The sequence below is a fragment of the Buteo buteo genome, chromosome 26 (assembly GCF_964188355.1).
Source record: "Buteo buteo chromosome 26, bButBut1.hap1.1, whole genome shotgun sequence".
NCBI classification, from domain to species: domain Eukaryota; kingdom Metazoa; phylum Chordata; class Aves; order Accipitriformes; family Accipitridae; genus Buteo; species Buteo buteo.
The window spans coordinates 9,880,950-9,894,534 of NC_134196.1; the positions used below are offsets into that span (position 1 = coordinate 9,880,950).

Genomic DNA, 13,585 nt, shown 5'->3' on the forward strand with positions numbered 1-13,585 from the left:
CAGTTCCCACTGCAGAACAGCAGGAATTAAAATGTCGGTGGTGCAGACCGTTGTGGAGGAGGTGGGTGCGCAGGCTGCTGCGTGCCACCCGCTTCACCAAAGCAGCACCCTCCCAAATACGCAGTTTGGCTCCATTTCACCAACCATTTAAACTAAGCAATCTGGCTACAGATAAATGGCAATGGTTCAAACTGACCTTCCAGCAGACACCGGCGCTGCCTGGTTGCCTTGATTTGGACACAGTAACTTTGGGTCAGTAGATTCATCCGATTCAAATACAAAATGACAGCATAGTCTCTGCACTTCAGGTTGCCGTGGCCTCACTGGCATCCAGCTCTAGCTGTGCTAAAGCTCAGATGGCTATGTCTGTGTGAGTTTCAGTTGAACTCTTGACATATCGTAAGCTGTAGAAGCAGCACCCCACGGCATGCTCAGCAGCACAGCCCACAATTTGGCTCACCCTCATCAACTATGTCAGGACACTTCCGCCCTGCGCTGTTTCAGCAGGAGTTTGGTGTTGAATATCTCCTCCTTACTGGCTGGAGTACTTACAACAGGCTATTAGACATCCTCTGAGTGGAAACTTTGAGTTGGGAAGAGTTTTGTAGAGGTCTGGTCTCCAGAGCCCAAATTGCCAAATGATCCTGTAAGAGCTGGCTGGAGAAGCAGTACTGCATGAGTTTCCAAAGCCCAGGTCCATGCAGTAAATAAATTCTGCAGTATATCTTCAGCTTTCCTTGAATGAATGAGACATCTACCGAAGCTAAAAATGAAAAGGGGATTGAACAAGACACGTTCTAGCTGCCTTCTACTGCCAAATAATGCCGCAGTACAGAAGATGGGTGAATTAGTATCCGTTGACTGAAAATGCATCACTTTAATATGGGATAACTGGAGAGAAAGACCACTTTTTCAGACATGGTATTTGTTGGTGATATTTTGTGTTTATACTTGGTGAGACACCGATAGATTTGTAATATTAGGTAAAAAAAATAATTCTCTGTTGGGGGTAGTGGAAGGATTTACATGAAAACTCCAAAAATAAAAACTGCTGCTATAAGCTTGCAATGTTCTATTCTTTACTAAGCTTATGAAAATGAAGGAGATTGAAACTTTAATAAAAATAACTCCTTTCCTAGAATGCCATATTTGTCAGGAGTTATCTTATGTTATGACACCAAGTGTATAATTACTATATAGTATGGATAGTATTAAATTAATGAAATCTCTGCTTCCCACTTCTGAGTGTGAGAAGAACAAATGTGTGGCATTTTGTTATGCTCAAATAAGATTTATTAATCATTCTTTTTTTGTTGTTGCTGTTTTTGTTACCAATCTAAGCCAAGCGACCTAAGGAAACACCGGAGAAAGGTATGATACTGGGGGGATTTTTATGTTTGGGAGAACCCATTTGTCATATTCCTCTGCTATTTAGATAACCAGGTTCCTTGCCAGCCACTGCATCCCCTCTGCTCCTTTTCATTCACTTCCTAAACATAATCATTTTAATCCTACCTGGAAAGGCTTGCAGAGGTCGCAGCTAAGCCACAGAATCAAGGCCCACCAGCGATACCTTGGAGTAGTAGCCTCCACAGCACAAGCTCAAAGGAATAGTTAAAAAAAAGCGTGGACACACACAAGTGTTTTGGCCATTCTTCTTGCTGGAGGAACCAAAGTCAGATATTACTTGAAATCTTCTGGAGCAATATCAAGTTGCTTATAGAATTGGCACTGAATATGGGATCTTTACATGAGCAGAGACAGTATTTAAGATAAATCATTATATGCTGTGACATAATTCCTTTTTGTTCAGGCTTATTTTTAAGCATTCTGACCATTCTGGTAACAAGCTATGGAGAGAGTGGTCCTGTTCATGTCTGCATTTACCTTCTCCCTTATATCCCTGAGAAACTTTGTTTACTTGAATAATCCTGTTTAATGCAAGAGACCCGCTCACGTCTAAGGTTATTTTCATGTTTAGACCTTTACTGGATCAACCTATTTGGCATAAAAGGAATGAATTTTTTTCACCAAGTGTAATCTCTCCTCTTTCAAATACGTACTTTAAGCTGCCATATTTAGGCAATTGCTCTTTCCCAATAGCCTCTTTCAAAATAAGAATCCTTACAATTGGCTCAAAAAATTGCACTTGAAACTATACATGCTTCAATTCACTTGACAAATTGGTGCAGCATATGTTGAAACTCTCTTGAAAAGCTAATCAGCTCTCAATGGAGTCTCTCTCCCCCAGATTGCAGTAGTTGAAGAAGATGGGCGTGAAGATAAAGCCACAATCAAATGTGAAACTTCTCCTCCTCCAACACCCAGAGCTATCAGAATGACTCACACCCTTCCTTCTTCATACCACAATGATGCCAGAAGGTAAGATGTTTGTAACATGAATTGGCACCTCACAGTTTTACCACGTATTATTGTTTAACTGTTCCAAAATGACCTGATTTCTTCCTGTTTCTTCTTGGCAATTGTTTCCTCTGCCATAAGAGAGAAAGCCTTACCCTTTGCCTCTTGCATGACCCTGAGAACATTTGTCAGTGCTAAAATACATGCTGGATATTTCTGGTTTGAGGTAGAGTGTTGATCACTACTAGAAGCAGTGATACTGCAAATCCTAGAAAGACAACCAGCAGGCTGATTCCTGTATTTTTCATCAATTGCTCTTAGCAAATTAAAAATATTTATTTTCCACCTTTTTTTTTTTTTTTTAATAAGATCCAGTCAGCCTGGTGGAGAAAATGTGATCTTGTATTGCTCTACATGTTGCTAAATCATTTAAAGAAGAAGATGCAATTGTTCCACTTGTTGGGAGATCATTCCTAAAGTATAACCGATTAATTTGTTTGCAGAGCTGCTCAGAAGAAAGTAAAAAATTATCTGCAAATGTTATCTATTCCATTTCTTTATTATCATTTTCTAGTAGTTTGCCTGCTTCGTTGGAGCCAGAAAGCATTGGTCTTGGCAGTGTCAATAGCAGCCAGGACTCCCTGCACAAGGCTCCCAAGAAGAAAGGAATCAAGTCTTCAATAGGACGTTTGTTTGGTAAAAAAGAGAAGGCTCGACTTGGACAGCTCAGTAAGGAATTAGTGGTAACAAGCCAAGGTCACCATTTCGCGGTCATTTTTCCATTTTTAATTTTGCTTCTTTTCAGTTTCCAATTTGCTTATTTTTCTCTTTTTGTCTGGTGGAACTTTCCCATTAAACTTCATTGCTCTCAGCAATTACATTTGTCAGGAGTTTGCTATGACTATAATGCAAATGAAAGGAGACTTCTGGCACAAATTACTAGACTCAGCTTCTTCACTGAACCTACTGCTTCAATAGTCTCTTGAAGTAGGGTAAAAGTGCTAATAGTGTATTCTCAAATAACCAAAATAAAGAGGAGGTGAGAAAGTAGTAAGTAATAAACACTATAAGGGGTGTAACTAGATGATATGGAAGGTCCTTGCAAGTAAGTGTAGTTGCCTTTCACATTCCAGTGTGTCAATAGATGTCTGCTAGTGCCTCTCACTGAATGTATTTACTGTACTCTTTCAATTAGTTATGCTGCTCACGGCGATGCTTTTTTCTTCCTACTTCTTCTGCCCTTTTCCCTTGCCAAGACCTTAGTCTAATTCATTCGTGGTTAAAAATTTTTCTCTGTGATATTCCATAGGATATGTCTATACCACATGCAAAAAAAAAAAAAACAAAAACAAAAACAAACAAACAAAAAAACAGTCCTAGCATAACTTTATTTAACTACCTTAGGTAGCATATGCAATGGAACGTGCAGTGACAGTCTTCAGCAAAGGCTTACAGTCTGCATCCCCAGATGGGCAAATACATCCTTAGCTGCAGTTTATATTGCTAGGCTATCTGATTTAGCTAGATTAAGATTAGTATATATACACATGCCAACACAAGCATCAAATTGGTATAGATGTGTCAGTAAAATAGAAATACTAGCTCTTTCCTAGTCACGAAGATGTCACACAGTATGAATTTGTGAGGAACTAAATTTTTACTGCCATGGTGATCACTTAACACCTGTAAAAGAATTTTAAGGGTTTGCGATAACTGTAAACACTTAAACTCTATGTAAGCCTGAAATTAAAAAACTAATTCCTATTAAAACATGTTCTTATCACAACTAACAAACCCATCATTAAATGGTACAGAATAAAATAAGGTAATATTAAGGACAAATTATCAGAGAAAAATCAAATAACTGAGCATTCTCTGTTTAAACTGCAGCCTTTCTCCTCTCTGCCTGTGAGAATCTTGTGTTCTTGAAAAAATTTAACTAATTTCTTAATGCAATTTAAATTCCCTTTTTTCTCACTATGGGAAGAGTAAAACTGATTTATTCAATCTTTTTTGTAGTTTAATGTATTTCAGAATCTGTTAAATGAGTGTCTCAAATACACCTGCATGTCACTGTCTGCACTGATGGAGAACTTTATAACTTTAGACTGCGTTATTAATTCACATTTATATTCCATAAAACTGTTTTATTGATACTGATGGATTACACATAATAATCTATGATTTCACAGTAACTCACGAACGTAGAGGACAAAGATGTAATAAATGTGTTGGTCTTCCCTGCAGTTCCTTGCAATGTGGAACAAAAATAACAACTTTAAAGATTATCTCAGGAGCAATGTAATCTGGCAAAAGATTAATTTCTTAATAATACCCACCATGATTAATAAGACATATGTATAATTGGATAAAGCCTATTTGTAATTCTCAACACTAGCTTATGAAATCGCAAAAAGATATTAGTGAAGATTTGCAATTAAATGAAATTTTTGTGGTTTCCATCCTTTAGCTCAACAGCAAAGATTTCAGTATAATGCACATTTTAATTAAGCAACCTAGATTTACAAGCATATATAAAATTAACAATAGGACTGTTAACTGACCAAAAAGTAGGAACAAAATATTTTTAGAAATTGAAATGGCACTGAAAAGCTGAATTATAGAGTAGTTTTTCTCATCTTAATTTTTAAGATACCGAAAGATATCGAGTGGCAGTTTCCATTCAATGGCAGTACTCTGAAGACAAAACAAAATTTAAAAAATAGCAATCATGGTAGTACTTGAATCAATTCAATGACAGGTATGCTATCTGTGCAGCTATATAATTAAATAGGTCTATTTATAGTAAGATACCATATCACAGAAATCTAGATAGTAAGTCCTATCATTACTGCACTGCAATATATTTGTATGGTTTTCATAACCTAAATTTATAATACAAAATCAATAAAAGAATCTCATTTAATTCCTTGCTTAAATTAAACATTCCAATTTGATATAGTTACATACTTCTTATATTTTTGAATATGGAAAATACCTTTTCTTCAATAGCATGTCAAATACCAAAGAGGTAATAAACGTAATTTTGAGCCTCAGAAATATTAATTTGTTTTCTTATATGCATATTTGCACATGCACACACTTAAAGGAGTACTTTAAAAGTTCACATCAATGCAGAGGATATTAGGGTTCCCAGTGATATTTTACACTCTAAGTAGGCATAATACTTCTGTAACTAATTCTATAATATCTCTAAAATCACATGTAATATATACTCATATTTAAGAAGTAATATTGGAACCTCCAAAGTTTTATCACTAACTTCAACAGAGCCAGGCTATCATCCCAAAGATTTCCTTGCTCTGCATTCCCTGCAAAATTCTGAAATTATTCATTTTCAACTGCTAAACTTGCCATAGCTTTGTTATTTTATAATTTGCTACTTTTACCATCTCTGCTAAATTATTTGCATTATTGTTCAAAGGCAAATTCATGCTTTAGGAGATCTTTCTTAGAATCAAGTTTCAAGATTTCTAGATTCTTCAAGATTTCTTTTAAATATTGGAGAGGGAGAAGGAATGTCACAGGGAGCACGAGTGCCTTTTGGGGTTGGTTTGTTTATTTATTTATTTGTTTGATTTTAAACTTATCCAGTCTTCTCTCACTTGGGGAATACCACACTAGACACTTACATATTCTTCCCATGTTACATTTTAAATATTCTAGTCCCCAAAACAAACAATGCATTGCAGGGATTTTTAGCCCTGCCCAGGCAAGCTGATCTCTATGGTGTATGCAAAGGTCAGCTTGCTAGGAAACCTTTATTGTGGCCATCTGCATGCCGAAGATACTGACAGGCACAATCACCTCAATCCAGTACAACGTACCCTGGGTTACTCAAAGGACCAGATGCGTTTGTCTTACGGTGAAGTCCATTATGCCAAGAATACGTTCCAGTCTGTGATAAACCCCTCATTGCACTGCCCTCACACCATCTCTGTCTCTCAGAAAGGTGCAGTATATTGATACAGCCGTTTGCTAAATTAAAAACTTACTCCAGAGTCCGCAAGAAACATTTCCTGAGATATTCTGGAAAACTTTGAAAGGCCGATGAAGTAAAGTATACATTCATTTTTCCTGCATTTGTCATTGGAAGCATCATTCTCATCAGGAGACTTGTAGAAGTAGTGTCCTCTTTAATAAAGAAAAATTCTGTCTAGACAAGTAGGAGTGTGAAAACTACACCTGCTTTGAAAGGACAGCTTAAAACCAGGCTTTTCTAAGTTAATGTCATAAACATGATACAGCAGTAGGTTTTGTTCTCACTTGTTTGAGGTGCCTGTAAATGTAACTTGTAAAAGGCTGTGATGCTATTTCACTATGTAACATTTACTTGTTATTTTATGGTTAAAAATCAATGAACTGGAATATAAATCTTTTAATTTATACTGTGCTTTCTTAATTATGCCAGTGTCCACTCTACAGTTGTTCACTATCCGTTAGCTGAGAAATAAGAAGTTGCCATTGCCAAATGGAGTCAAGCACCAATGTTTACCATACTCTTGTCTTCCTTCTTGTGCCAGTTACATACCTTCTGAATAGCAGCACAGGAGAAAAGCAGCCTTCAAAGAAGTGCTGCAGCCTCTCTGTCTGCACACATACGTGTGCAAATGAGAGGACAGCGTGGAGCCAGAGCCAGGAGACCGTACTGACAGCTCCATGAGCAGGTCCCTTCTTCCTTGAATCTAGGGAGCAATAAAAAAGTCAGAGCATCTTTCCACTTTTGCACTAGGAAAGTCATGTTAGTGGACATATTGTATGATCAGCATGGATCATACAATACCAGTCGTGTCCTTAGTTTATAATACGATCTGATTTTTGGTCCAGGTGTCCTTGCTTACTGCAAGCTTCCCTTGTCACTGTATGCAAGCTATTCAAGTTCCCATGACTTTGACAGGAATTAGGTGCCTATGAGATACATCCAGGGAGACCTAGGAGGCTTTTTACTTCTCCAACAAGATTCTTTGTGTCATCTCTGGCTTGGGAGTTTGCAGGGATAACAACATTGGAGACTCTAAGACTCTGTGAGAGCAAAATGAAGACTTTAGTATTACAACATCAAGTGATGCTGTCTTATGTCAATAATAATGCTACTGTTCTTGAGAAGGCACTTTCATTTGTACATTTCCCAACTAAGATTCAAAAATGGCAAAGGCATTGCTTACTTAGGACCAAGAGCCTGAGCCTTAGGAGGCAAAGAAAAACAGGCAAAGTACATCAGCGTGCTTTTCTCATACATTTCTGCTAAACACATGGAGGAGGAAACAATTTTTCCCTCTACTTCTACTCTTTCCCATGTAGTAAACACTTGCCAGAATTTATCTCTGTAGGTGGTAGATGGTCTCCACAAACCCCAGATGTCATGGCCTAAGGAAACAAACATAGATGATGGTGGTGGGTGAGAGGGGGATTGAAGGGTTGAGGAAGGGAACTAGGAAAGGGCTATGGGAAAATACAGTGGGGTTTGGGTTGTTTTCTTATCTTTTCCAGGAGGTTACATGGAAACAGAGGCAGCAGCTCAGGAATCTCTGGGATTAGGCAAACTTGGAACCCAAGCAGAAAAGGACCGAAGACTAAAGAAAAAGTGAGTACCTTTTTTCACGTGACTTTCACTGGCTCAAACTTGATTCAAATGTCAGGTTTTGTGTTGGTTTTACGCAGACATGTAAGGAGAAGCAAGACCATCTATTATGGCAGTTTACCACTTAGCATGGGTTTTTTTCCAGTGTAAAAGTTTTTATAGCTGCATATAAAATACAGGGAAAAATATTTAGAGTCTGTCAATTGTACAATAGTGTTTCATTTGTGAAAGAACATAGGTTTATGAGAGAGAGACATTTTCTATTTCACATTGTCATTAATTCCGTGCCGTTTGCCTTCTGTGCAATTCTTAAAAAATAGCCAGGCATTTAATGACTCACTACATAGATTTTTCAGAAGGGAAGAAAAGACTTTTTGCATTATCTATTGAACACATGATTATTTCTGTCTATAGAAGTCAAAGGCTTCGCTTTCTTTTTGCCTGTCGGCACACGGCAACCTAGCTTTTTGTTCGCATAAATTATGTAATAATTTAATGCTGTCTTTGGTGCACCTCCTTGTAAAACCAGTAAACTGACGCATAGCAGCTGCCAGGAGCTAAGGAGAACTATTAAAATAAAGCTACAAACACAAAAGAAATCTCTTGGCAGCATCACAGTTCCAGTGTAATTAGAAGGTGTCAGAGAAAAAAGATGGTACTTAGAAATGGCTTTGCAGATTCATTCTGTAAGCAAACAGGTTTATTTTTCATCCATAACCATTAATTTTAGTGCTATTATTTGTATTCTGAAGGCCTCATTTTTAAAATTTGTAGGGTTTTCAGGTTTCTTTCAGTCTTTTAATGTTCCTTTGCAAAGTTTCAAGAGAATTTGCAATTCTAATCCAAAGAATCTAGGGGTAATGTTTCAGCTTCTCTTTAAATTTGTATGTAGAATATTTTTAATCACTACTTTCATATCAAGCTCCTGATGAAATATAACTTTAAATGCACACATCCATGTAATGCACAAATACGTGTTCCACTTAAATCAGCCTCAATTTAGCAATTAAAGATAGAGAAGCAGTCATTGTGCTAGCTGAGAGAGAAGAAACATTTTAAATTCAATTAAGAAACTCACAATAACATTCACAGGGATATTGCAGTTGATGAGTCATGTCCCTGTATTTCTTATCTATACATTTTTATCACTCGTTAGTCATTTAGAAATATATGGATGTAGAGAGTATATTACTATGCTTTTTTTACTAAATGTAGAAAGCATCTTTGAGACTGCCGTTACCATTCATAAAGAACATCATTGATTTTTCAGCAGCCTCTTTTTTGCAGTCCCTATTTATCTTTCAGCTCTGAGGACTGAAGGTACCACAGTACTGAAATCACTTTGAAGGGACGAATGTGTTCGTTTTGTTCACTTTCTCATATGTTAATTCCTTAAACTGGATAAAATAACATAAGATCTAACACGTCATATAAGACAGTGGCTACCAAGTTTGGGGTCTGGAAATAGTAGGTGTACAGGTAACCTGTTATTAGACTTCTGTCTAACCTCACACTATTAGACTTTTCCATGCTTTCTGCTTTTCAAGTCTTTCCTTTCTTTCTCCTGTGTCTGTCTGTCCTTGGTTCTTTATGGATTAGATATACTCAAAATGTTCTCTGGTGGAAGGAAAGGAATCTTTCCTTTGTGGCTATGACTATTCATCTAGTCTGAACTGTATAGTATTTCTCCTAAGTATATGTTATATACCTATGTCATGAAAATTTTTAATTTTTTCCCTGTTCCTTTAGATTTGTTTGTCTTCTTACTTTGGAATCCTTACAACTGCTTTTAGGATTCCTCTTAGGTTACTATCTGAGAAAAGTTAACATACATTGCTAGTTTATATTTATATAGTTGTAGAGGAACTGTTAATATGGGAAAAATGTAACATTTTGTGTTAGAGATAATTCAGTAGAATCTCATGTATATGATAGTCATTAGGGTGGCAAGCTATTAATAGGGTGTAATAGAAATAACATTTCCTTGTAAAAAATGCAGTCAGGTATTTGCATGTCTTACCTTGGAAAGTATTACGTTGAAACAGTCCAGAAAGTCGTTTAAATGAAAAGTTTGTCTCAGTAGGTCAGATTCCTTTTTGCCAATACTTAACAACACATAACTCCCTCTGGAAGTAGAGCCTTCAAATACCTGCAGTAGCTGCAAGATTGCTGATTTGGGTAGTGCAAATGAGAATACTATGCTGTGTAACATTAAGGATAACAATAATGTGTATGAGGGCTTTATAAGACGTATTAAGAGAAGTCTGAGAATAATTCGCTATCTCATGATGTAGCAGTAAGATTTAAGTCCAAGTGTTTGTTCCTTTTTACTGCTAAACAGGCTCTACAAACCCTGCAGAGACATTGAGCCCTGTCTCTGGAACAAAGAGAGCAGAGCACTTCACATTGTAAGCGTTTCTATGGCTTAGTTTAGATTAGGACATAACACCCCAAGAGAACCAGGCCCACCAGAAGGATAGTTAGAGGATAGGCTAAAGCAGGGAAGGACTCCTTTGTATTACATTTCAGGTCTGGGAGAGCTTTCTTTATGCTGACTTTGTCACTTCCTTAGGGGAAAAACAAAAAAAAAACAACCCACAACACAAAAAAACCCAAACCAAAACAAAAAAAACAACCACAAAACAGTGATCCCAGAGCCAATTCCCTTTTCTACAAAGCAGGAATAATACCACATACTGAACTTGTGTTTCTCTCTTACACACATAAGTCAAGTGAAATGGCTTTCAGCCCTGTTAACAGCTCAGCAAACTTCTCTTTCAGATCAATGGTAGTTCTGGTGCAGGAAAGCAAGGATTCTCTCCTTGACGTGAAACCAGAGGTCTGATTCATCACTGTGATCAACACATTCTCGCGGTACTCATTAACTCACCAGAGTTTGCAATTAGCTTTGAGTTAGTAAATTAAAACTGGGTACAAGTTATTATAAAAAGATGAATTCCTGTTAAAATGTTATCCATGGTATTTCTTTCAGTTGAATTAATCTCTTAAGTGAAAAATACCTTAAAATGCTAAAATTCTACTTTTGCATTTTTTAATGTATTCACCTTCATCAGTAATGCAGCAAGGATGCCCCTACCCCAGGGACGAAGCAGCACGATGTTTCAAATTCTGAGCTACCGCCAGCAGTAGGTACTAGTGGTCCTCCAGGTGTCCTGGCCACGTGCATTGACCCTGCTCTGGCCTCATGGTGTTACAAACACACTGCATCGTGTTATACTATTTTAGCACAATTTGCATGCAGAGAATAGATTACTGAATAATACATTTCACTCTGAAAAGTTTCATGAGAGAATATGGTAATTCTGGAGACCAATACCCTCTCTGGTGATTATAGTGTCATTAAAACAGCTTTCAAAGTTCTCCTGCTTCTTGCTTAGAAGATGCTATTTAGATGTAAAATTTCTTTCAGTTTCAATTGACTACTTAGGCATCATTAAAATGTAATTAACAGTTTGTCTCAGTGATATGCCAGACATTTATAAACCTCAAACAAGAGTCCCTATTCATCCAACATTTGGTTATTACCGTAGATTTATTAGGAACAAGTATTTGTCCCAAGGCATCAAAGAGAAATTAAAGAAGCTGTGTAGAATTTGTTAATTAGACCCAACATGTTCCTAAAATCATCTGAAAAGATGAACTTCAGTTGCCTGAATCATCCATAGATGTTTGCTCTCAGACATTAAATATGACAGCTCTAGTTAATATTAAAACTTTTTAAGTCTTGCTAGTTGTAAATCGAGCATGCAGTCCTAGAAAACAAAAAATGAATGTTTGAGGTATTCAGAGCATTTAGGTTGTTATTCCATTATTTGGTGAAAATAAGTGATGTTGGGGTGTGATAAAGAATAATGCACTGCATTTTTATTATTTAAACTAGCCTTTATATTCCACTTCACTTGTTCTATACAAAAGCTGTTAATATTTTATATGTAATGTCTTCTGCCTTTTGTCTGACTCTCGGAGCCTGTTTGCCTAACGAGTAACTTCTTCAAGAAAACTCAGTTTAGGACTAAAAACATTAATGGTGCTGATACCCTCTATGTCACCATTACATTTGAGTCCCCTAATGATTCAAATAATTTGCACTCATTTGAATCATAAATTTTATTTGCTTAAGATATACTTTCCAGAAGGCAGCCATCACTGAAATGAGGAATGGAGCTTTTCTCTTAGTACTTTTTTTCTAGCAAGTAATCAGTCTCCCTGCGAAAAATGGTTACCTAATTCCCAATTCTGACTTTGTAGGTACCTTTTCTCTGTGACTCTGTATACTCTATTCCAGCTGTTCATAAGATCATCCTTTGTGGGTGTTTTTGCACCAAATAATATGACAGTGCACAATAACTTGGCCTTGGCTTTCACCCAGGGGTGTTGTGATAGCCCAAGCTGGGACCCAGCGTAGGAAGTTTCAGGTCATTTCAGTTTCTATCGCAACTCATAAAGGTTTGCGGAGGGTTCGGATACAAGCATATTTTGTCCTCTGGGACAGCAGAAGTTGATCAGCATGTGTCCCACAAGACAATTCATACCTCAGAAAAAGAGTAGATAACACTGCGCCTAAAATCAAATTATCTGTATCCCCCTTAAAAAACACATATCCTCACTGACCTTATATCAGGTAGCAAATTAGGGCGCTTAACAGAAGCTCTATAAATGTTTTTCTGTCCTTTTAACTAAAATACCTATATGATGAACCCTTTCTAAAAATATTCTTTAACAATGGACACAATGGACTCAGCCAAACTTGAAATATTATCAAGAAATAGAGCCAAGTTTGCTTCTCTTTTTGCTATAACTGTCCTAGTGAATATCAGTTGTATTCTCCTCGTCCACAGTTTTGCTCAGGAGTGATGTCAAACTGTCCTTACCCAAAAGCCACACTGGTGGCAAATACAGCTCTGAAGAGCCTTGCTTTGTCTTTCAAAGCGCAGCATAGCTCTGAGCACCAGTAATATACATCCTTTTCAAATGTAAAGTTTTATTTGATCTGCGACAATATGCAATGTTGCAGCAAGTAAGTATCTGCCTGAAGAAGGAAGCATGCTGAAGACAGACAAGACATATATGTCTTCTGTAAAAGTGTGTAATGGTTGGTCATAATCACTGATATTTCACAGGATGTGTTTATTTCATCCTGTGCAAGGCACCAACGTAAGGCAAGGCTTGAGAGAGATTCAAGTGCTATGGAGTCCTAGGTTGTCACAGGGAGGTGGATTTGACCTTGTGCACACTGCTAGTGCAGTCTGAGATTGGCCTATGCCATCGCATCCTCAGCAATCCCAAATACAAATTATCTCCGTGGAAAAAAAATTCACATGCAAGTCAGCCAGCCTGGATCATACTGACAGGATTCCAGCCCAGAAGCTGATGAATTCCCCAGTTTATTAGTATGAATGTTTGAATAACAGTCATTACGTACCTCATAGCCAGTGAAATAACTGCACTGTGTCATAATGCTGTCACTCCTAGTCATCTGGTGGTGTTAGGGTGGGTCAAGAGCAGAGCTTTAGCTTCACACTTTTCTTCAATTTTTGTTGATTTGACTCTGGCCAAGAATCTATTAATTCCACATTTCCAAACAAGCTTAAGATGTGAGGT

General features: G+C 37.2%; 1 protein-coding gene across 1 annotated transcript in view; it reads left to right on the forward strand.

The window, feature by feature from the left end:
- Positions 1-13,585, forward strand: part of PPFIA2 (PTPRF interacting protein alpha 2) — a 338,047-nt gene that overhangs the window by 294,497 nt on the left and 29,965 nt on the right. The window contains exons 18-21 of the mRNA XM_075057802.1: positions 1,342-1,371; positions 2,252-2,382; positions 2,936-3,090; positions 7,873-7,966. Of these exons, the coding sequence (XP_074913903.1) occupies positions 1,342-1,371; positions 2,252-2,382; positions 2,936-3,090; positions 7,873-7,966 (410 nt within the window). The remainder of the gene's footprint in view (positions 1-1,341; positions 1,372-2,251; positions 2,383-2,935; positions 3,091-7,872; positions 7,967-13,585) is intronic.